At 42.3% G+C, this 25577-nt stretch overlaps 1 protein-coding gene across 4 annotated transcripts; it reads right to left on the bottom strand.

Moving 5' to 3' along the window:
* Positions 1-3083: 3083 nt before the first annotated feature.
* On the bottom strand, positions 3084-24854 carry PLEKHF2 (pleckstrin homology and FYVE domain containing 2). Of its 4 annotated transcripts, none has more exons than XM_065628905.1 (3): positions 24773-24848; positions 7296-7486; positions 3084-6477 (listed from the first exon to the last, which is right to left on the bottom strand). In XM_065628905.1, the coding sequence occupies exon 3, from the start codon at positions 6461-6463 to the stop codon at positions 5714-5716; it is 750 nt and encodes a 249-aa protein (XP_065484977.1). In that variant the 5' UTR covers positions 6464-6477; positions 7296-7486; positions 24773-24848; the 3' UTR covers positions 3084-5713. The 4 variants fall into 4 exon arrangements, with proteins under 4 accessions (XP_065484977.1, XP_065484978.1, XP_065484976.1 ...); XM_065628906.1 differs by lacking the exon at positions 24773-24848 and adding an exon at positions 24102-24191; XM_065628904.1 differs by lacking the exon at positions 7296-7486 and having other exon boundaries at positions 24773-24854.
* Between the last annotated feature and the right edge of the window lie 723 nt (positions 24855-25577).

The raw sequence follows: 25577 nt of genomic DNA, 5'->3' as shown, positions 1-25577 counted from the left end.
GAGATACATCCATCACTAAAAGCCAAAAGATAATTGTATTCAGAATGGGCTTTTTCATGCATTCCTTCTCCTGTACACTGCTGTTTCAGTGCTGTGAAAAACATTACACAACAAACAAGAGTGTTTAAAAGCCAGATTGATCCTTCCAACCTTTAAGACTCCTCTACTCAAAATGACAAGTTATACGTAACAAAGGTCAGGTCAGATGCACATAATGAGTAATACTATTACAGGCCTATTGCACTTTTTTTTTTTAAATAACAACTTTAGCTTCAGAAGAAAAGCCTCAGAGCAAACTACAGGCTCTCTATGGTCCATTCTCACTGAAGCTATTTCCCTTTCCTTCTGCATCTGGCAGCAAGCTCCACATCACTTTGCATGCTCACAACAGACTTAGGCACCAGGTCTTTCCTTCCAGACAACGTTAATTTACTAGCACGTTCATTTTCTCAGTGTAGCAATTAGCTTTGTCGTCTTCCTTATTCCCGGCACACACATACACATCCCACAGCCCATCATAACACAGGAACAATGCTCTCATCATCCCTGCCAGACAGGAGAGGCAGGCTCAGCCCTCTGTTATTCATCTTATCTTGCATGGTAATTCCCTGATAAGGCAGGTATAAAGCAAGCCAGGAGGGGAAGCAAGGAAATTACCTATATATGTATATAAGCAGGAGTGCCAGCTCATTTTGAAGCAGTCGATTCTGGAGACACAGCAGAGACCAAGATGGGGCAAACAGGTACCAGAAGGAACCGACTGCTATTTCAAGCAGGTGCCCTTCCTTCGCTGCTAAGGCAGCTTTCTCGGAGGCTGCTGATGTTACACAAACCTGTTACACGCTCGCAGGTTAAACATGCTCAACAACAGCATCAGGCTCTGTAAAAACCAGCCAAAGCCCTAACTCCTACTACAATGCAGACTATGATTAAATTTGCATACAGGCAACAACTTTTGGAGAGAAAAATCTAAGTGGTAAGTCTAGCCAGAAGCTAAAATGAATTGCTAGCAAGCTACTCACACCTGTAACAGAGCTGACCACATCTCCTTTTCATCAGCAAAAAAGACTACCTAAGAAAGGTCAACAGATGCTCTTGAACATCTGACTGTTGAAAGATTTAAGCCTTTGAACTCATTAGCATTATGCCTCAGAACATCTGAATAAAATGAGCTCTTGCTTTCCGACTGAACACCATTTAGGCTCGGGGAATCTTCTGTAAAAGGATTTCTAAAGAAGGTTTCTTTTAGATGTGTTCTTACTATTGAATCCAGTTACCCTCTGTGTAACTGAGCATAATCCAGAATAGGGGCGGGGGGTGGAATCAGGTCTCTTTGCATCACCTTAGGTTTGTGCTGCTGCTATTTGGTAGCATCTATGCTTGCAGAAAACAACCTGAGACAGAGTTGCTTAAAATACTAGATACAAGTATCTGCAAGTTTTATAAACGTAAAACTTAATCCAAATGGAAAGATTATTCCACTGAGGCAGGCTAAACAAAAGTTAGATGCACTAAGTGACCCTGAAATGACTCCTGCACCTTAGCAGATTATTTCACTGTCAATTCAGTCAATTTACATTGTTAGTTTTTACTCTGTGTCCAAGTGCAGTTGTGGTGGTGTGATTTTTACTCTGGGCACAGGTAGGATTTTACAAACAATTAAAATAATTTAGAAAACAACTGAACCTCCAGTCTGAAGATCAAAATTCAGACTTCTTATGCCTGACGGAGCCTAAGAACACTTCCAGATAGCTGCAGGAGAGCAGGGCCGTCCATCACTGCACAGCAGACCCACCGTGGCTGTGCTGCACTCCCCAGCAGCTCCAAGCTCACTCATGAGGGAACAGAGCAGAGATTCTTCGCGGCGAGCGCGCCGATGAGTCACGGGAGCCAGCGCTGGCAAGAGACCGGCTGCAGGCACAAACAAGTAGCTCAGATTTCATCAAACGAAAGGCAGTAAACAGTCAAGAGACTTTCTAATACATACAACAATAATTTGCTACTGAGGGAAAAAAAACACCACAATAAATCGGTAGTCTAACTCTACTCCAATTGTATCGCTAGCAGAACCAGACATTCTTCTAAGTTACAGTAAAAACACAAAAATCACAATAATGCGATTCATAATCTGCATCCACTTAAACATTAACCAGCAGCAATGATAACCACCGTTTCATTTGCATTAAGAGATTAGCTAAAGTGTATCCCCCAGGGGGAAAGCCCCACGTAAATACAAGGTTTCTGCATGTCATTTTCATAATCTGCCTGTTAGAAAAGAGAAGGTAAAAGCCCAGCTGCAAACTCAGCACTCATTGGTCCACTCGCCCATTTTTTTTAACTTTATTTTAAACTCAGTTACAGCACTTGACCCTCACATATTACTCATTAGCTACAGGAAGTTTAGCTGCAGCAAACCTGAAGGGAAAACAGTCAAATTTATCTTAAGATAACAGTGGTTTGGGTGTAGAGGCTAAAATTAGTAGGTTTCAATTAAAACCTTCAGAAGAGACACTCTTCCTTTTCCTTTCATATTTCCAGGGAACAAACCATGAAGTACCGGCAAAGAGTGTGCAAAACGTGAACTCAGCTAAAGCAAATAAACACCTGTTTTTTTCAAAATAGCATCTTCTACAAGGCAGCCGCTGACTGCAGAGCCTTGCAAGAGAGACACTGCAGGCACGGCTGTCACTTTCCTTCCCTGGGATTTCAAAAGCTCATCAAAAAAGAGCGGGTGAAGACTACCACAAACCAAAAAACTGCATAAAATATACAGAGACTGACCATATTTAATCACCATTTTAAGTCCTTAAGAGTGTAGAAACTCCAGGAAAGCACTAAGTTCCTCTCCAGTTTGACACCAGGAGAAGCCTCATCCCCAGCGGTGCCATGACGGGGGTAGAGCTGAGCCAGCACCCCCGCGCCCGGGGGTCCCTCCAGCCTCTTCCAGGGGTTCACCTGCCACCGCTCCAACAAAAGCCAACTTTGTCAGCCTACTTCTTGTCACGCTTGCAGTCTCAAAGGTAAAAAAAAAACACATAGGCTTGAAGCTACACCATGTATTTGTAAATAAAATAATTTGACAGAACAAGATTACAAAGTATGAAACGAGCCCTTTCTAAGTACAAGAGAAGTTGATGTTGAGTCCATTTTGTAAAGTTTTAAACAATACCACTGAGGGATAGGAGTATTACCATAAAACATCTCTTTTTTCCTTAATGTTTTCTCAAAAAGCTTGGACCATATACATCAATTCCAGATGAAAAATCTCCCCCCACACACATTGGTTTGGTTACAGCTTCAGGGATCAGTGCAGCACAGTGCAAGTTTCATTCACAGATTAAAAGATATTTGAAGTAGGTACAAGAACATTCTGCAAAATATAGGATGTGATCTGTCAGCAACCCCTTTCCCACCCCTTAAAAAGTGCTGAAAAGTAAGCACGATGTTTAGAAACACAGAGAAAAGCACACAAGGAGATGGACTCTTTAACAAGACAAGTTAATATTTGACAGCTTGAGGAAGAGGAAACAATCACATCAGAAAGAAAATGCTTATTAATCATTAGAAGGTATGTACAGGGGAGGTTTGTACTTTGATTCGGTAGAAAAGCTGAAGCTGACAAAGTCTCCATTCCTGAAACATCAATATTGATTAAGAGAGGTACAAAAAGTAAGCACTATTAAATGAAAGTGCCTTATCAGAATAGTCTATTTTCCCCTGCTGCATCATTCCCTCATCTTTCAACAAATAAGTATATGTAACTACTTATTTCAGCTAGTCTTTGAGTATATACAATTGTCTATTGCTATCTGGCAGTTTTACAGAATCTTCCTGGTCCCTTGTCTCCATGAGAAAGTGTTGTCCCCTCTTTATGTTCATTTCAAAGTAGATCAAATACTCTTCAGTGCTTTTTAAAAAAAAAAAAAAAAAAAACACACACCACAAACCCTTGTTTTTAGAAACTACCCAAGCTAAAAATATTAACGCAATGTTCACCTGAAGCAATGTATTGCAGACTATCAATGCAGAGTGCCTCCCTAAAGATGCTAAGTGCATCTTTAGCTACCAGAAATCTCACAGAGGGCTACGGCTTTGAAGTGCTCTGCTAATTTTTATTAAAAAAATATGACTGACATTTACAGCATACGGAATGGGAGACTAGTGCAATATGCAGCATTGATTGTTTATTCAATAAATATTTAACCCAATTATTGCCAACCAAGGCAAACAGTGCAGAAATTGTCACTTAAAGAGATACAAAAGTTTAATAACATTTTTTTCTATAAAGTCAGTTGCTACTATATTCATACAACTATTTCAAAAAGGTTTTTCTGCTTCAAAATTGATGCTACTGTTATAAAAATATAGAAATATAGAAACAGAATTTGGGGGCTTAACATGTCTTTGCAAGTCTAACTTTTACATTTATATAGGAACACGACATTTCTGTATTCAAGATATTATTAAAAGTAAAAATGAATGCTACGGTAGAGACATTTTCTGCACTGATGATTTCATTATAGTTCTTAAATACATATTTCTTGGTCCTGGATATACATTTAGAATGAAGTAACTTGCATCTCACATTTATCCTGAGGTCAGCTGTGTAAAAAGGAAAGCCAATTTTATACGGATACTTGCAGGCTTTTTGTTCAAAATACGAGGTTATTTTTAAACAAGCCAATACAACTCTAGGGGAAGGAAAAAAGAAGGAAAAAACCCCACCAACCCTCTCACCAATGTTTTAAGAAACAATCTAGTGTCATTTTGAAGATTTTTTTTTCCCAAAAATACATTGGCTGTAACATCCAAATGCTATATCACCCAACTAAAATTTCAGTGTGCATTTGCCAAATTTTAAACTTAGAAACCGTTCTGAAAACACATAAATCCCTGTGAAGAGCCATCTTAAGCTTCTCATCTCAAGGTCCCGACCCTCAAGGCAGCTCCTGCGAGAAGAATCCCGCTGAAGCCTCTGGGAATCCGCAGAGTCTTCAGGTCTCCATCACCCACCACGGGGCACAGGTATGACCTTGTCAAAGCTCCAGTTTGGACACAGCAGTTATTTTCAATAGCACCAACAATCTCTCCAATACCAGCATCAGGCAATTACAGACGACATAGGTTTGTTTCTTCCTGAATCAGCACAATTGGTACAAGGCACCGCTTGGCATAGGAAGTCATAAATAAGAGCAAAACAAGACAATTTCCAAGTTTTGTGACATTTAAGTTTGCAAGTTATGCCACATTTCAACTCATTATATACCGTGGTTAAAAAAAAAAAAAAAAGATGGTCTAAGGGATTAACCAAAACATCACTGTTTCATACTTGCTTACAGTTTTTCCTCCCCATATCTGAAAAAACCCACATAACAACATATCAGTATGAAACATTAGGAAGTATGGGTTGTTAAATTAAAGTACGTATTATTCGCCAATCTTCCACAAAAGTATAACCTAGACACAACTCAAGTATGAGAAGTTGGAAAATATTCTGATAACATTTGCAACAGTCTATCCCTGCAGAGGAGTGAAAAATAACTATTGTCTAGAGAATTCATAGATTGAGGCACATTGCAATTGAAGATATTCAGGCATATTTTATGGCTAGAACAGGATTTTTCTGAGGAACCACACTATAGACTTCCCCAAAAGCAGCTCCATACGGTTTGAAACGCAAATTGCAACACATGGGAAAAAAAACATTTGGTCCTTAATCACTACTGTCTTCTTCATCATCATCATCGGATACGTCATTTAAAGATGATTTAGGTGACTGGCTGTAGGAGTCTGATCTCGTGGACTGACAAGCAGTCATCTCCCCAGTAGAAAGAAGATCATAGCAGAAGTCGCAAATTCGCACGGGCTTGGAAGACTGGCTCGGGAGAAGAAACCTCTTTTCGGAGCAGGGCCCGCACACAACAAAGCCGCACTTGCGACAGTGGTGACGGCGGTTGACGGGCGTGAATTTTGCTTTCTGACAGCGCATGCACACAGTGGCCTCCGAGTCTGGAACCCAGACAGCTGCGTGTTCGTTGCTCGGAGTCTTCCCGCTTTTGGAAAGCAAATCGGAAACACACTTATTTATGTGGTTCATCCACTCAGACTTCTCTGTAGCGGTGGCAGCGTAAACTGCAAAAGACTTTGTTGGCGTCTTGATAAGCCACCCGTTCCGTAAGTCTCCCTCATCCTGGATGGAATCAATAGTGACATTTTCCAATGGGATTATGTGCTGTTTATTGTATTTCTTCTTCTGGATGACAATGTTACCGTAAACAAGAATGTCATTGAACAAGAAGAACTGCCTCGCTTTGGGCTTCTTCCTACACAGCTTTGTCAGTACTCCCTCTCCGATCAGAACACGGCCAGGAATAGTCAAAGGTTGACCAGCTGCTCCAAAGCAGTTTTCCACTATACTTATTCTTCTAGTATTTGCCTCACTGTTTGCCAAGCGATCCACCATCTTTCACAAGTATCCTAAAATTAGGAACAAAAAAAAAGTTTGTTGTTAAAACAGGACTAATTCGACAGCAGCCTTCCCCAAGGAAGGCACCAACCCCGCATTTCTTAAAATATCTAACAGAACCTGCTGGCTCAGAGGCGCCGACTTGGGCTACATTTAAATAAGTATTAACACCTAAGAATTTTTAGCAACCAATTAGTATTTTTTTCAAAAGCAAAAATGTTCCCTCCAGCTGACAGCTATCTTTATCACACAGACAGCACCCACAGCACTGCTCAAGAGAGCCTCTGGCAACAGACTAAGAGGCTTCCCCTCTGGTAAGGTTACTGCACCCTGGTTTAATGCTCATATCTTTCTGCAGACCCTCCTGCACCTACTCTCTGGATGGCAAAAGAAAGTATCCATTGTTCCAAATTCTAACATCGACAGAAACAACTACTTAACTGAGCAGATTGGAGACCCATGTTAGTGTTAACAGAATAAAAATTATGCAATTGACGTTCACATAGGAAACCACCATCTCTAAGCTCAGTATTCCCTTTTTTCAGTACGTAAACCTTAAATCATGGGCTAAAACCATGAATCTACCTACTAGAAACATTTTGTACAGGCCACAGATTGCATCCCCCACCACCTGGTTCCATGGCAAACTCTTGAGCCAGGAGCAGGGAGTGAGTCACAGCTGGTGGCTCATCCCCTGCTTGCTGTCGTCTTCTTTTTGCAGGGCCACCCCGGTCCCTCCTTCCTCATCTACTTGAACCACATCTGCATCCATCACTATCAGGCGACATGCACAGGCAGACGAGCAGAGGACAAGTCACACAGCTCGCACCTGCTCCCGAGAGACACCAAGTGACCTGCACCAGCTGAAACTTCAGGCATGAAGGCTTCGTATTGCAGGAGGTGCTAATTAACCACAAAGTTCATGTTCCAGTTATGGATTAAAACCACCTCTTGTCCTTTCCCAAGTAGCAAATAGGATTCTCTTGTAAGGGTGAGATTCCTGAGGCATCCAACAGGGAACTGAGAATAAGAAGTTAATATAGTGATTAATACCTCGGCAAACCACGTTTCAGCCCATAGGCTATTTACCCATAGCCCATTTACCCTAGAGCTTCCTGGGCAGAAGTCAGGAAAAGGAAACTCCTGCCCGTCTGATCCAGATCTGCTCCCCCCAAGCTCCCCCTGACTGTAGCCACAAAAGTGTTTGACAGAGCAGTGAGACAGCTGGCAGAGGAAAGAACTACAGACACACCTGGCTCTGGCCACGCAGGAGACACATCTCCTGGGATTTCCCTTCCAGCTACTGCAGGTGCTCATGACACCCTCTGGTAGAAACCACTGCTTTGAACAGGCCTGAAGAACAGCTGAGTAACAAATGCTCCAGTGCAAACTACTTGTGATTCCCAACACCATCCCAGTTTGGGAAGTCCTCTGTGTTCACCAGCCTTTTAAGTCTACACCGCTTGCCATCAATACGGCATCAGCCCATAACCAAGACAACACCGGGCTGATGGTGGCAGAGAAACCTCTCATCGGGCCTCATCTAACTAAGTATTTACCCATGATCACACAAATACTCATGCCCAATGTTAAGTGTGATTAAAAAAATAACCTATAAGTTACTGCTCTGAGATTTTAATTAGTTCCATGCTAAAGTAGTCTGACAAGTTGGCTTTCTCAGATATAACCAAACTGACCTTTTTTTAAGCTCTGCACACAACATCATCTTATATAAAAGTCTGACACTGAAGACAAAAGAATCTATTAAAGATATTACTCAGCACTTCTTTTGAATTTTCTTCATGTGCCTTGTAGCATCAGTTACAATATGGGAGTATCATGGTTGGTAGAATTACGAAGCCACCAAATTGGAAACTATTTTGATCTGCAGAAGGTCAAGACAAAACACAAACTGACTTATAAAAAGAGTTCAAGACATTTAATTGTGCCGCATCAAGGCACACAAGCAAGTACACCTATGCTATTTTCACCAGGTATCAGTCAAACCTTAAAAAAACCCCACACACCACACAAAAGCTGACCTTCTCCAGTACCCTGTCCAGTGGTTCCCCATTTGATCAGTTAGAGAGCATTTTCTTAACAGTAAGCTTAAGCCATCTTTGCAGCAAAACAAACAGTTCTTTTTGTTCCTCAATCAGAATAAGCATCACTACCTTCTTCATTAAACTTTCTGAGGACTGAAATGCTTGTCACTTATCTGTAGAGAGAAGACCAGGTGTCTGAGTGGGGAAAAAAAAAAAATATCAAAAAGAAAAACCCAGTTATTTGCATCTCCTTCACCAGCCCTACTTCTTTGAACCATTACTCTTGTCAAGGTTCTGGAAGCTTTCTCCATCATTCTCTTTATGAGATGCCCGTAAGCGGACACTGTACCAAACCCCAAAATCCTTCTGCAACACCAAACTTAGCTGATAAGTTCCTGCTTTGCTTCCTTCTGTGGCAATACCAATTTATGCCATCTGCCCACCTCCCTGCTCCCTTGTGCCATTGCAAAAGCTACAAAGTAAATTAGATGAGAGGTCTGATCAATTTGAGAACAAACCAGAGAATTGTAGGGCTCGGGTTAGCAGGACAGCTGCAGTGAAGGGAGACAGAGGGATGGGAAAGAAGGTGTTTAGACAGTGCCCTGCACAGAAAGTACATTCGCTTAAACTGATCAGCAAACAGAAGTCTTACAGTATTCATTTTCCTCTCAGAGAGCAGCAGAAGACTCCAATTACATCAGTGCAATTATTTTTTACATTAAACCATTTTTTTTAAATGCTATGACTATACAGGCATATCCCAAATATACCTTTTGATAGACATCTTATTTCTTTTGAGCATTCCAAGCACTAACTTATACACATGGGGACACGTAATACCCACCTCTACATGTTTTATTCAGCATTAAGGAAGAAAAAAAGTGGCTAGATTTTTTTTTTAAATATACACTTTTCAACCAGCTGCTAACACATGGCAAGGAGGTACCACACTTCACTTCTACTACAGCCTTGTCTAATGCAGAGGTCCCACCCTGCAGAAATGTTGTTGGCTTGTCCCCACTATTATCTCTCTATCTACCAAGGAAAAAGTACTACTGAAGAAACACAAAAGATAAGCTAGAAACTTTTTGATGAGTATTTCCTGTAGTCCTAGGCTCAAAAATCAAATTCAGGTGCCTGACTGCCAAAGCTCAGGACTTGGAATGAGGGTTAAATTGCCCAATAACCATTCCCACCTAACAACATACCAGCAATAAACAGCCTTTGCAAGAGCCAAAGCTGAACCAACAGACTTAGAAAAAGCAAAGAGTCAGTCACAGGGTCGGTCTAAAGTTATTTAGTAATCCCATGTTCCCTGTGAAGCAGGGAAGGGAAAAAAAAAAAAAGTCAGCAGAGCGCAAAGGGGACAGACCAAACAAATACACTTTTCTGCAGGTACAAATCAACACGCACCGCTTCTAAACTTACACTTCTATACAAATTACCTGCAAATTACAGCAAGCTAAATGCTTTTGCTAGTGCACATGGGGGAACACACTCATCCGCCCCAAGCCCCACGATCATACAGATGAGTTTCAGCAAAGCAAGCTCTTGGTGTGAAGTTGCGGCGACCTGTGGTAAGTACTCACCGCTTCACAACTCCAACTCAGCACCCTCCGCACTCCCTGCCAATGAACAGCAAACTCTGCTCAAGGTCACCATGAAAGCTTTCAAAATACAAGTCGCTGGGAGAAGAAAACGGGGAGAAAAGGCTAAAGGTTTTAATTAACTGTTCTCTAGGATGACCTAAGAGAAAACAACTCTAACCAGCATCATTTAATAATCATCCTGGCTCAAAACCAAGACACATGACTCCAGAACTTGTGCTGAAGACTGTACTTTCAGCTTGTTGTGAAAATAATGACCTACTGGACTTCAAGCAAGAATCTGGGGCAAGTTAAAGACCATTAAGGAAGACAAGATAATCACATCTCTTCTAGATTAAAACTTTATAACATTCAACGAATTCTCACCTACCAGTCTCAATTCAGGTAGTAAAAGCCACAGACTGCTGATGAATTATTCCACCTTTCCATGGCATGAATTGTATTTTCCCACACAAACAGATTAGACTTTTTAAAATTAGCAGTCTGACATTTTTAAGTTCGTAGAGAACTGAAAATCAAAAGCCCACCTGAAATCCTGCGCAGACTAATGCTCATTCACCTTCACTAGCCTTTTCAGAGAAAGGAAGTTCAGAAACACATAATGAGAAACTACTTGGAAAGTATCATGATTATAAATAATAATGAATCACGGAAAAAAATAGACCAGGAATACAAAAGAGAAGGCATCCCTAAGTTGTAAGAGCTAAAGTTCAGAGAAGAGGTGCACCTCTTCTTCTCAGGAGCACACAAACCAAGGAGAATATGTTAAAGACTGTACATACAAAGGAACTTTTAACCCCAAGACGTCAGAGTCCATAAGCTATGCAAGTTTATCAATTATCAGTCTTTTAAAATTACAACAATCTTTTCTTAAAGCGTATTCAGACACATTGTAGAAGATAACAGCTCATACTCTGGAAGTCGGTGGCAATTTCCTCCTCTCTGCCAGCTAAAAACTTTTTTTCAGAAGTTTCTGCTGTTAGCCACTACGAGAAGCGTATACTGGATGACTGTCCTCAAGATGAAGGATCTCAAAACCTGATCAAACAAAGCAATTCCGAAGTGATGGCAAATTGCTGAAAACATGCCCCAAAGCTTCCCTAAAGCAAGTGAGGAATAGACCAGAACCAGGGGTTTCAAAATGACAGGCCAGGCAGCTCCACTTAAGGGAAGAGTAGAGCATCTTATACATAGGCTCAGTTTATGGATGCTATGGAGTCAAAAACCTCAGATCTACTGTTCAGACTTTTATGTTTGACTCCAGTTTCACACTTTTTGCACACAAACTCCCAAGCGTCCCCAGGCCCTTATGCAAGAAGGACTCCATTTGCCTATAAGGACCATCAGTCCATCACGTCAGATTCACTATCTGTGTCCTGACTGCAGCGTAGTACTGGCTGCCAGGCTTAACATTGCAAAAACAAACAGACCACCTTGTAAGAAAAATTAGCTACACAGAGCTGCACCATGAGCAGGCTTTAGCAGCCTTTCTGAATAAATAAACCTCAACTCTCAAAATGCTGCAATGCCTTCAGTTTGTGCTCCTTCTCACACACATACTCTCAGTAAGCCCATTTCACGATGAGGGTGCTGGGCAAGGACTTTCATCTCCATAGCGTAATATGCTATTATGCTAAAAGTGACAAAATATTTCACGACACAGAAAGACCCAATTCCGCTACTATATGCGGAACTGTCTTTGACACTAAGTTATTTCTACTTTTACTCACCAGAAGCTTCTACAGAAATTACAATTCTGTTCAAGATATCAAGATCTTCTTGCTCCTCTATTTCACTGCAGTTTTATATTTGTATCCTGTTAGGGGGAAGAGTCACCTTCAAAGTGAGCAAACGTGGATGCTACTGAAGAATTAACAAGTTACCCACCTACCTAAAACACAACCCATGTTGAAGAAGTAATGTAGTTACTCCAGTTATTAACATTCCAGACTAATGCAGCAGGAAAACAATTCAGTTAGGGTTGCTGTGCACTGACAAGTCACTTCCCACATAATTGCTTCTTTCTGCCACTGTATCCTGGTGACCAAACCAACAACCTCCCAGGACTTAATGCTGCTACAGGTCTTATTTAAAATAGGAAAATGTTTATGTGCCAGCTCTGCTCTTGATAGAGGCCAGATTAAACTGCACAGAAGAATAACTCTCGTTGAGGACAGACATAAGGAGTCAACTAAAAAGAAAGCAATCATGACTGACACAGCTACACCTAATTCAACACTGCCAGGAAAGTCTTCTACTACTACATTACCACTGGTAGCAGTTGGTGTGATCGTCAGAGCAGAACCACAGATAACATAAGGGTGCTGGAGGGGAGAAACGTGATGAAAAAAGCTATTCTGGTGTAGTGGCGCAGACTGCACAGAGCTCAGCACAAAAACCTCTCCTCACTCCAGCTCAGCACATACTGTCGCAATGACCAGCGCTCCCTGCAGAGTGCAGGACAGGCGCAAAACGAGTGCAGGAGAGGGACACAACCTGGATTCCAGGTTTCTTCAGCGATACAGCAGATCCAGCAGCGCTCTGTTGCTTTCTGGCCTGGGCAAAAACAAGTCTTGTCCAGTATAAAGTCCCTGCTAACAAGCATTAATTAATAAGCATCTAATTTTTAGCATTATTTTTCTTCAACACGCCTTCAAGGGAGGGAAACGCTACTGGCTTTGCCACAATTGCCAGTTCATCTGTAATCATCTTTCCAATTAGGCTGTTAATGATTATATTTAACACATTGAGAAATCTCACCTGGCTGGTTTGTATTAATGCAGAGTCATAGTACAGGGCTCATCCATTACTACGTACATTCACAGTTAAGGTGAAGAAAAAAAAAAAGACAAAAAAATAAAGAAAAAAGTGTATTTAAGCTGCTGGGGGAAGTACAGGAGCTCAAAACCAAGCACACAGAGGCCCATCCAGTCCCAAAGCAGCAGCACATCCTGGATGTGTCCAAGCCAGACTCAGTAACACAAGTGCAATAAAAAAAAAAAGTCACTAACCACAGTATCTGATCGCACCATTAGGACAGATGAAATGAGATCTAGATATTGCTGCAGTGAAGCAGAGAGAAGATAAGAGAAAAAGACTCAAAAATGGAGAAATGCAAAAGGAATTAAGAAAGAAAAGGTACAAATAGCAGATCTAAATTAAGGCACACAACTCTTTGCCATCCAATAAACTTCTAACTAATTATCCAGTTGTCATACAGAGCCCTCGTTCTCACACATACAGACAACATCAGCAACTCTGTTCCACCAAGTACATTTGAACTAACCCATTTTCCTTCTTGCCTAAAAGTAACATATGTTTCATAATAAAAGTTTCTGTTTAGAGTCACTTAATAAAAGGCAAAAGTTAAAGGTTTTATCATGTCTGACTCTGCAACTCAAAGGCTCTGAATAGAGATTTCCAATAGAACTGTTGTTTTATTATACATATATAATATGTGAAAGGTACAGAATATCAATAAAACTTCTACAGGACAGAAACAAGTAAATTGTGAGCTTAAGACAGACAAGGACTACCTACAGACTAGATATCTAATGTGCTTTAAATGACTGGTTTGTAAGATGACTCATCTTTTGGATCTACAGAGGGAAGTATCATACTCTCCTTAAAGAGAGTTCATCTGGCAGAATCAGTCATTTAGTACATAGTTATGTATATTTTTAGTAATAAGTTTCAAATAATTGTTATACGTTATACTATCACATCAGACCAATTCAGTTTTCCTCTTGCACTTGGCCTATGCGAGGAAGACATACTAATTTGACTTACAGAACAACTTGACTTACTAACAATTAAGTTACCCAGGGTCCTCCTATATCCCCCCTCTGATTTAAAGCTGTCTGAAGTAGTAAAACCTCTACTCTCTGCGGACAAACTTTCAGCTATTAAGGCACCTCAGTACTCTAATACAGCACTCTAATCTCTAGTAATATTAAATGTCTTAATAACAACACTAGACTTTTTGCACCACTGCTAAGTAAAACACGATGTAAATTTCTGAAATGCAACCTGTTCAAGGGAACTTACATCTAAGGCTTTGAAAATAGCTTTAGTGTTGAAAATTGTTGAACTAAGCATGTGCACAGGAGACATTCAACGTTTCTGATACACATCGGAAGAGAAATCGGCATAAATCTTAAATCTTACTTTGGCTTCACCAGTTCCAACTCCTACGCAGCTCCTTCAATACATACAGAGACGGATGACACCATTGCTTGTCCTGAATGTTTCCCCGTCTCAACTTTGTTGGAAAAGTTAAGCTTTCTATGCACCTAGATCTGATTAGCTGTAATCAGAATCCAAGTGTTCATGCACAAGTCAGCACTAATCTGTCAAGTATCATAAAGGTAATAACAACAGCTGGATTAAAGATGATATAGAAATACCAGCAAGAGATATGGAATTAAACTTTATTTCTATTCTTAGGTATGTATAATAAATATTGAGGAAAATGAAGTTTTAAGTATCCATTAACCCCTTTATGAATTCGTTAATATTTCATTCTATATTTTAAAGTTACTTAAATACATCTATAACAATTAACTAAAGGGGGGGTTAATATTAATTTCATATTTCCATTATTCACCAATTGCTTTCTATAAAACAGCAAAAGGGCCAATTTGACCATAACATTAAGTAAAATTAAAAGAAATTTCACCCCCAAAAATGCTGAGAGCAGACCCAAGTATGACGAATGCTTTCTAAAGGTCTTTATCACTGCTGAAAGCTGACATGACAGCCACAACTAGACGCCTGTGCCGTGCTGGAGCTCGCTGTCCTGGATGCCATTTAAAACATCAGACAACACCTGTCACTTAAGGAGAAATACAGCCTTCTCACAAGCAGTTCTCTAGTAATTCCCTTCACAAAAGTATTCCCGAAAATGCTGTATTTAGCAAACTGTCCCACCATCGCTACTGTAATCAGCTGGTAAGGCTGCCGAGGATAACCTGGTAATATCTGAAATATATGACTATCAAGAATGACAAAAAGCTACATCACAATACTTCAAGGAAATAAGAAAGATCAAGAGATTGAAGAGATATATCAAGGTAGAGATGACAGCAGGAGACTGTAAAATCCTTCTGAACTTCTTCACCACAGTCTTTATCCAGAATCACTTTTGACTAATCTAGTTAATGACTGCAGCATTCAGAAAGGCAACAGTAGCAGAACAGAAACTTTGACTTGATTTACAAACAAAAACAAACAAACAAAATTTCCTTTTCCCTTAAGGTAATGTATGATGATGCTTCTTTGCACCATTTTCAGCCCCTTATTAATTATTGGCATTTAATAAAGCAGCAAGATAAAACACCAGAAAAGGATGATGGTGATACCAATGCTGCTTTGGGTTACTCTAACGAAGCAAAGACACTTGTGACATTTTCATCTAAACACTGTATCAAAAACATAGCGTAAGCATCAATCAACGCTACACTGGCAGGAAAGTGGAAGAGATGATATTGTGAACCTCTCCCAATTCTCATTTCTATGATTCTCAATGTAATGTTTTCTACATTGATGTGTTTGGGTTTTTTATTCTTCCCCCCTGTGAAGACATGGCTTCCTGCATTGCACAAGCCTGCAGAGCAATGGTTGCAGCGTGGGGAAACACCCAGGAGCTCACCCCACTCCCTTACTGGTATATCCAGTACAAACCAGCAGGTTTAACCTTTCATTTGTCTCAGCCTGTTGGCTGATGTTCTAGCATCAGCCACAGACTTGCACAAACCCTGCTGGAAATACATGAACAGCAACCACCTTCCTCCGTCCTGTGCGACCTGTGAATACTCGGCCTTGCCAATATTTTAGAAATCCTTAGATTATTTCTCAGTCCAGCATTCAGTCATGTCCAAAGCAAATCCATGCATTTGTCTAGTGGGATGTCATCATAAACCTGTAATTACCACAATAACACACACAGATCTGTTTGGTTTTTGCTTTTAAACTGCTGCAAATGACTGTGAAGAGTCTAGTGACACTAAAACTCTTCCTGAAGGTACACCGTAGAAATCCCTTTTTTTACTGCCTAACATCTTACAGTTTAGTCATTCTTTCAATACATTACAGTTTAGTATACTCTAATTTTCAACTTCCAAGGAAGGATTGCTGTTTCCCTTTAATTGACTGGTTGTGTAAAAATTGCTCATTGAACGTAAATTCTAAACGAAGAACAACAACAAAAAACAACTTTATTATCAAAACTACATGGCAAGTGCACTCCTCTTCCAATTTGCAATAGCCATTATCCAATTGAGCTACAAATGCCTAAAAAGGCCAATTCGATTTGGGGACAGAGATAATTTCTAGGTATATCTTGCAAGATGCATGACCTTATATTCCTCAACCCACTCTGAAGCTCGTTTGGGTACAGAAAGTGATTTTTAACAAAAGGCTATGAGTTCTGCCAAGCAGCATATGTACTAGCACAGCAAGAGCAGAGCAATGCTGTTGCACTATCCAAGCTACTCTGCTGAGCAGTCAGCGCCCTGCCGGAGCTGCTGCATGCAGGCAAAACCATCCTAGATCTGCACATGTACTTCTCACAAGGTTTGGTATTTAACACAATAAACCTCAGCCGTAAAGAGAACACCAATTCAACCTGCTTGTAAACAGAAAGACCAGCTCCCATGTCCTGAATGACTTATAATGCTAAATAATCATAGAGGAGACCAGAGGAAAATCAAGGCGAGCAGAGCGGGCTCCACTGCCCGACAAGTTCGGCCAGTCTTCAGCCCACCCCAGGCCAAGGGCCAGAGGAACCACCGTGGCCGTAACGCCACGTGCCGCAACACTGGCACTCCAGCTCCGAGCAAGAAACGTGGGGCACACACTTAAGAGACACAGAAATCCAGAATTGTCAAGTCCCAAAGCTGTTCCTGCTACCTCCTCCTGCTTGGTAGTAACAGAAAAGATAAAAGGTGGAAACCCAAACAGCATTGAAAGATTCAAGTACATGACCATGAGAGCCTCAGTCTACTCCTAGACCAACTGGAAGTGGTCGGATTTTCTGCCCACCACCAGCTTCCTTGGAAAAAGTCCCTGACTGCCTCTTAAGGGAGAAGAGACCTCACTGCATTAGTCCAGGAGCAACATTCTTGTAAGAGATCCAGCTTTTTAATGAAATCAGCTGCTTATTGCCACTGTCAGGCTTCTATTTATAATAAACCATGGTAGCCTGGCACAATAGAGACAGACCCGCTGCTGGAAAGAAATATGCAGATCTCCATCCCCCAGCTGGTAGTCAAGGGTTGGAGCAACATAGGGAGCAAATTCCTAAACTCGGTTCATCTCTGTGTCCTAATGCATCTGCTGACAAGCTGAGCACTCCCCAGGCACCGATACAGGCTTACCTGGCTCTGAACAGCACCTGAGAAACACGGCACTGCCATTTGGATGTGAAAATCCTTAAGGCCTTTCAAGAGGCAGAGGAGGTAGCCAGCACATGCATGCTGAAAACAGGCAATGGCTGGAATTAAAGGAATTTTAAAAAGAAAAAAACCTGACAGAACACAACGACAAAAGCTCGAGTTCTGCAAACAGAGGTGAACAGGCAGGCCTGACCCACCATGAAGAGTGTTTCCAACCTGACATCAAACTCATTTGTCAAAGCACAGAAAGCAAGATCCAGGCAACTATGGGCACGTCAAATGCTTGCAGCTGTCAGCATACTAAAATTGGTATATGTAAAAAGCTGAGTTTTTCTATGTTTACATAAACATACAATGTATTTATAAACTATATAGCACACATGTCCCCTTTTAAAGTTATGATCAAACAATTAACTGGAGAAAAAAACCTAACACACAATATTTAGATCAAATCTTTGCTGCCATGGGAAAATACCCTAGTATTTTAACTTTCCATTTGCATGCAATTGGGAGCACTAGCAGTGGTTAGCTTAGCTACCAAACTGCATCTTTCATCTTAACCAAATTGCTGGAAACATACAACAGAATACCATTTCAAAACCAGCTTCCACAGATCTTGAGGCCAAAAAAGTTCGAGCTCCTCCCAAAGTTCTCTGCAGCTCCAAGTAGCTAAAGGCCATCAGAAGAACAGCAAACAACAGACCAACACCTTAGAAATGTGCCCCAGAGTCAAGGGCCGAGGACAGGAGTGTGGGATCCTGCTCCAGCTTGAGAAGCTCCAGACGACACCAACCCCACATGCTGGGCCAGTGCTTAAAGGATCACTCGGCCAGGCTGCAACACCAAACACTGTAATATATTTTTCTGTTCACAATTTAATGTTTCCCTACTCCAACCGTTCGGCTGCCTGAAGAGTCTCTCCCAGCAAATGTTGTTTTCCAGTTTGGCAGCAGCGGCTCACCCCTCCCTTCCAGGCTGCCCTTCCCATCCGATACGCTGCCTCGGAAGGAACGGCTTAATTAACGACAGCCCGCTCACAGCGCCGCGGCACACATCTGCGACAGCAAATGACACGTACAAATACTACCACATCACACTAAACGGACATCGCATGAGGGATACGAAAACTCCATCAAAAGGATCTGACCAATTTCAGAGCAAGTTAGATCCTGCCTTAAGTTTCGCTAACCCAGCACGACTAAGAGAATCCACAGCGTCAACACAGCTTTTAAATCTTGAAATAGATGTATATAAATTCTTCTGCAGGGGGGGACACAGTATCATTAGTATAGAAAAAACAGATCCAGCTACAGCTGTTACACTAGAAGTGTTGCCAAATCCATCTTGCAAGCAGTTCCCTAAAACCAGGTTGGTTGTGTGGTTTGTTGTTGTTATGGATTATTGTATTTAGAGAACACATGGAGGCAACTTGCTAACGGCTAGTTAGGCCATTTCTCAGTCTATGTGAAAAAGGGGATTTCATCTTTGGTTACTGAAATAGATAGCATCTGCCAGCATGCTTCTTGTAGCATCTTTAACCTACAAGTAGGGAACATTTACAGAAGGATTTCCAATGTGTATCTCTCATACAGAAGCATACACTAAAAATAGCACCTCCTAGACTTCAGAGCACCTGCATGCTTTAGCACTTGAGAGCTACCAGAACATCTACAGCTGAAATGAGCTTCCTCGAGTTCCGAGATTTTTATTTCCCCTTTGTTCATGAATGCACACCTATGACACACCTGGCTGCTCACTGCCTTATGTCTTTTTACTATGTACGGGTACTTAAAACAGCCAGTGTAAAAAAAAAAAAAAAAACACACACAAAACGAAAACCTGTTTTAAGTTTTCTTTAGTTTACTTTTGTTACCATTATGAGAGAAGCTACTGAATTTTACTAACAGTCCAACAAGGATGAGATTATAGCATGCTCAAACTACAGAGAGTGTTACCAAGCCAGGCAAGAGCCATTAACTACCTACAAATTACTGCAACACAAAAGGGTTTTTGCCTTGAGCGAGCCATGTTTTAAAACAGAGTGAATTTCTCCCATGCAGTCTCACAATTTACAAGCACAGCAGTATAACCACATCATCACTATCTCATTTTTTATTATATCAATATTCATTATTTTCACATTCATGTGTCCTTTAGATTCAGATATCCTGTTACAGGAAAAGAAGCTGCACGATAAAGAGGTGTCTTTTACCAACTCAGCAATTCCAAGCATTTCCACAAAACTAAACAAGACATAAGCCAAGCAACACCAAACACTCCTCCTTCAACCAGGTGCAATCATCTCTTCTGCTGCTCTTGATCTAAGTGAAGAAATCTCCACTTTAGTAGGCAACCCTAATACTATACTACAGAAATACTTTCAGGAGGCCAGGCAGCTGGCTGCTGCCTAACACGGTAAAACGAAGTGCTACTGCAGCACATTGTCAACATTATACCAGAAAACCAGAATATTCAGACATACTTAGGTCCTTGCAATTCTTAACTTCTTAAAAAAAAAAAAAAAAGCCGAACAACTTTACTACTAGTTTACCAGCAAGAACAGACTAAGGGCAAGTATTTCTGGCCGCAGGGAACCTTTTTCCTACCATTGAAACCTTCTGAAAGCAGTTGCTCCAACTGGTACCACGAACGGCTCCAGCCCCAGCACTGATGTGCACAGCAGGGCTGTCACCAGGCTGCAAACCAGCAGCCCAGCCGAAACCAGGGGCACACGGGCAGCTGGACACAGCTTGGGATCAAACCACGTGTGATGATTTTCAGGAAGCTCCATGACACTGAAGTGCTGCAATCACGGACCTGTCACAGTCACCCCCGAGCAGTATTTAAAATGTATTTATCCGGCGATATTTTAAATACATAAGCCAAGCATTGAATTGATCCTCTGGAGCAAGTGACATAAGCCCTTTTTTAGGACTAGTGACATACGGGTGGACAGCAAAGACCCAGAAAACCAACATTTGACAGTTACTGACAAAAGCCAAAAGGAGAGCTTTAACAAGATCATAAATAGAACTTGTCAGTCTTCAGTGTAACCAGCTTTTCAGCCATAACCTGTGTGGTAAAAGGGCAGTTCACTTGCCTCCATGCTGCTAGCCTAGATCGGAATCAGGAAAGAGGAGGAAAAAAATATAAAAATTTTTTAAAAAGTCACTGTCACACACAGCTTTCAGAACAGAAGTACACTGAAAATCAGTCTCTGAAGTTTTACATTACCAAGTATTGACAGCTAAGTCAGGAGAAACGTAAAGGCGAAGAAGGGAAAAGCAGTCATTTCCTGCAAGAACCCCGTCACCGCAGCGACTGACTGCAGGTGGCTTTCCTGGGAAATGCACTCACTGGCCTTGCTCCCTTTTGCCGCTTGTCCGATGCGTTTGATGCATTTCGAAGTTATATGGAAAGCACTCTGACTACAGACATTAGAGCACTCAGCACAACCCAGCCCTTTGAGTGCAACAACAGCATCCAGAATACCGCAGGGCTCCTGCTCCTCGTGGTTCTCATCCAACGGGCCATTTTCCTTTGCTCTCACACCCTTATTGCTGCAGCAAAATGACACGATCTAGAGGAAACTGAAGAGCACACCAAGGTTTGCACTGAAGTTAACCTGCACAGCTCACTGTTCTGAGAAAGATGCTATCTGACAACATGAATGGCAGCAGGTGCTGTACACTCTTTAATATTAATTTGCATTAACAAATTACGCGTACACTTTAGAAATGCAAATGTCAAAGAACATGCAGTACTGTGTACTAAAAGGCAACACAGTTACATCTAAATTATATGTTTGAGGTACAAGAGGTATCTAGTGAAAGCTAAAGCTGCAGATAGAAAGATCAGATAAATTACTGTATAGTAACTCCCTGTATCTGTTTGAATCAGTACAACTTCCTAAGAGATTTCATTTGAACACAGTAACTGCTTGCATGTCACCTTATTACATTCAGGAATGCAGGAGGTGTAGATGGAATATTCCTGCATTTGAAATTCTTAAATTTCAACTGGGTTTTTTTGTCTTTTACACTTATAGAAAATGCCAAAATTCTGCTATATTACATACAGAATATGCTTAACACAGTTTTTTTGTAAAACATAATGATATAAAGAAAAAAAAGAAAGCCACTCTTCCAAATAATTTTAAAACCCTTAAATTATTTACAATCACTAGTAAGCTAAAAAAATAAAATAAAATTTAAAACTTCTGTTCAATAACACTTCTGCACGATAATATTTATTTTCATAAAAGGAGAATCTTCATCCTACAACTCTCAATCAAGCCACTTCTCATGAGAGCACACTCACTTATTTCGACACGACCACTCATGTGGGTCAGAGTTTGCAGGACTCTCTTGCTAACAGTTGTCATCACATCTTAGAGCTTATGACAACGCTAAAATAATCCTTAGTATGGCAAACATGTTCTACCACACCTATCTACAGAGTAGCTTTTCACTCCCTCAACTGTAAAAACAAGTCCTCCACTAAATCATTAAAACAAAAGTTATTCTACAACAGCAAACCTTGCGTTTGCTGCATAGTGAGAAACTTTTTAAATACACATTTCTATTTCAAAAGTCCATTTTTGCACCATACGTATTCTCTGTCAGAATAATCCCCAGCTCATCATTCTTCCATCAAATTACTGAATTAATAACTGAAAATAGAAAAATACACATATATGAGCTATCATTTTAAAAAATACATAAATTAAAAGGGAAAGCTTGAATATGAACAAAGTTTGGAATAAGTCACAAACATACCTTTAGAACTTAAAGTGGTACAGAATAAGGTTTAATTTCTTAATACAAAAATCAAGATGTTAACTCACTTTCTTACCTACCAACATCTAAAAAATGTAACCCTTGTTAATGCTGGGGTTTCCTTATTTGACATCACCCGCTAATAAATGGCCTTTAAGAACAAAAACTTTCATGCTCTTTGTGTGCTTGACCACCACATCCAACATTTTACCTAACAGACATATTTTCAGAAAATTACATCTGCAAGTATTTTTAAAAACTTCAACCCTCCCTCACCTGCACGTCCTTTGACCCTAAGCTTTCAGTTTTACACCTCCAGCCCTGTTTGGTGAAGACAAGTCACCAAAAACATTGCAAGTGTAACAGAACTGGTATTTGTACCCTGGCTTTATTGGCTCTTGGCAAGATAAATGAGATGTTTAAAGCTCCATCGTATCACGCCTCACCTGGAGCTGCAGTTCCACCTCTCTCTGCTGCTCTCAAACCCTGCCGCATCCACTAACCACAATGGTAAAAACCCAAAAGTCACAGTGCCATTTGAACATAACCATTTCACCAATGATCATTTCTGTAAACTGAAGGGCTTCATGATGTTACAGGTAGATGTTCTGTTAGTCCAGGGACACATGTAAATACTAGAGTTAAGCCTCAGTACATAATTTAAGGGACACAGAACACAGCTCTTGCTAAACAATGATTTCATCACTGCATCTAATGACAACTTGCTGCTAGGTGAAAAGACACTACTCTGCCACTCTCTAGAAGATACAAGAGGAAACCAATCCAGCTTCTCCAGCTCAAAATTTCTACTCACCAGTTTTCATTTAACATTTAAGGGACTTCATCTCTGGGGGCTTCTGTGCAAAACAATATTCACAGACACATCAGAAGGCACATGGCCCATTTGCATTCAGAAGGAAGAATTTGGGACTTACAACACTCCACTTTCACTGCTGTTTTGCACATAAGCAGCACGACACCTGGGAAAAATTTATTTAACAAACTCAGCTGATATAGGTGGCATTTACCTACAGAGAGATTCTTATTTGACACTTGATTAGTCAACAATATTTAGATTATATAGTTTAACAGCAAAAACATTGCCTTCTGGGGTAAAAAAAAATTCCTTTCTGCGTGTTGATGAGTGCATACAAAGCAAATAACCTGTAGGATCTCAGCACTGATTACATTGCTTTCTTTAAATATTTCCCTTCTTTCAGACAGCCATCCTTAAAATAATTCGAGTCTTAGAAGCTGAAAAATTTAAGTTCTCTTTATTTTGGGAGAGGAAGAGGAATTAGCAATGTCAGTTCTAGAACTGATTCCAGTGTTGTGGGTTTGATTTTAGACTTGCTTTGCCCACTGTATTAACCTGAACTGAAACTGCCAGGCACATCACAGCCTCCGATGTGGTGTGTGTCAAATAAGCATCAGTCCCTTCAGTAACCGGGCAGCCGGAGTCAGGGCGTAATGATCCTTCCGGAACCACTCACCAATTCAACCGAAAGACAGGCAACGGCGTCCTCGATCTTTGGTTAAAGATACAACAGTTCGCTTTGGTTATCAAAACCTTGCACCGACGCTTCATGCCACAACTTGAGCTATAACCTCCTCTCTTAGCGGGGACAAAGTCGATGCCAAGACGTGCTGCTCAGCAGACTCGCTCATCGCTTTCTTGCTGCGATGAGCAGATTTGCATTTATAAATACCGGCGTCTATGCACGCAGGATTTCAAACGAGGCGAGAGGAAAAAACACACGGCTGTCTTTTCCCGAACCGCTTTCAGACACCACCTTATGTGTCACACGTACCTTAAGCAGACCAGTCTCATTCCTCTCCAAAATACACGAATTTCACAGAAAAAACACAGTACCTCATGCTCACAGCCGCACCACTCGAGGTTCCGCCGCCTTTTTTTTTTTTTTTTTACCACAGCATCCAGACTTTTCAGGCGAGTCGCTCCGCGGACGAGGAGCCGTTTCCCCGCCGCTCCCGTCCCGTCCCGTCCCGCCCGGGCCCCGGCGCGGTCACGAGTTGGGGAGTTTCGGGCACTTATGTAACAGGCGCGGCCGGGGCCGCTGCTGTTCCCCCCGCTCCCGCAGCCGAGCCCGCTGCCGAGGCTCCGCAAGGCCCCCAGCGCCCCGGGACCCGCCGCCGCCCCGCTCCTCCCTGCCCAGGTCCCTCCCGCCGCGGCGGGAAGCGGCGGGAAGCGGCGGGGCGCCCACCCCCGGCCGGCAGCGCCCCGGCCCCGCGGCGGGACGGCCCCGCACGGCGGCCGCCAGCGGAGCCCGGCGCCGTCTCCCGCTGGGGGAAGCTCCTTCCCTGCCAGGCAGTCCCGGCTCCCAACATGGCCGCGGAAAAGCGGCCGGAGCCCCGGCGGGGAAAGGCTCCGCGAGGAAAGTTTCTTTTTCCCCTCTCTCTCTCTCTCCCCGGCCGGCCCAACCCCCCTCACCCAGGAGGCGGCCGGACCCACGCTGCTCACCGAACCCGCTCCGCTCCGGCTGCCGCCCCAGCGCCCGGCCGCCGCCAGCCCCGCACCGCCGCGGTCATACACCCCGCCGCCGGGGGACGGGCTCCGGGACACCGCCCGCGGGGCGGGGCCGCCGCCATCTTGGGAGGAGCCAGGCGGCGGGAAGCGCTGGGGCGGGGCCGCCCCTCCGCGGGCCGTTCGGCTCGGGCCGGGCGCGGCCCCGCGGAGCCGCCCTGCGTGGGGAGAGGGCGGGAGGGCCCGGCGCTCCTCAGCCCACGAGTGGCACCTCGTGGAGGAAGGGTTCTCAGGGCAGGGAACTGCTGGAGAGAGTCCAGCGCAGGGCCACAAAGATGATTAAGGGAGTGGAGCATCTCCCTTGTGAGGAAAGCCTGAGGGAGCTGGGTCTCTTTAGCTTGGAGAAGAGGAGACTGAGGGGTGACCTCGTCAATGTTTATAAATATATAAAGGGTGGAAGTCACGAGGATGGAGCCAGGCTCTTCTCAGTGACAACCAACAGTAAGACAAGGGGTAATGGGTTCAAGCTGGAACACAAGAGGTTCCACTTAAATTTGAGAAGAAACTTCTTCTCAGTGAGGGTGACAGAGCACTGGAACCGGCTGCCCAGGGGGGTTGTGGAGTCTCCTTCTCTGGAGACATTCAGAGCCCGCCTGGACGCCTCCTGTGTAACCTCATCTGGGTGTTCCTGCTCTGGCAGGGGGATTGGACTAGATGATCTTTGGAGGTCCCTTCCAATCCCTGACATTCTGTGATTCTGTGACACGGGAGCATTACCTCAGTTCATTTTTAAAAAACCCCA

Source organism: Caloenas nicobarica, chromosome 2, assembly GCF_036013445.1.
Source record: "Caloenas nicobarica isolate bCalNic1 chromosome 2, bCalNic1.hap1, whole genome shotgun sequence".
NCBI lineage: Eukaryota > Metazoa > Chordata > Aves > Columbiformes > Columbidae > Caloenas > Caloenas nicobarica.
This window is presented reverse-complemented; position numbering and strand designations above follow the sequence as displayed.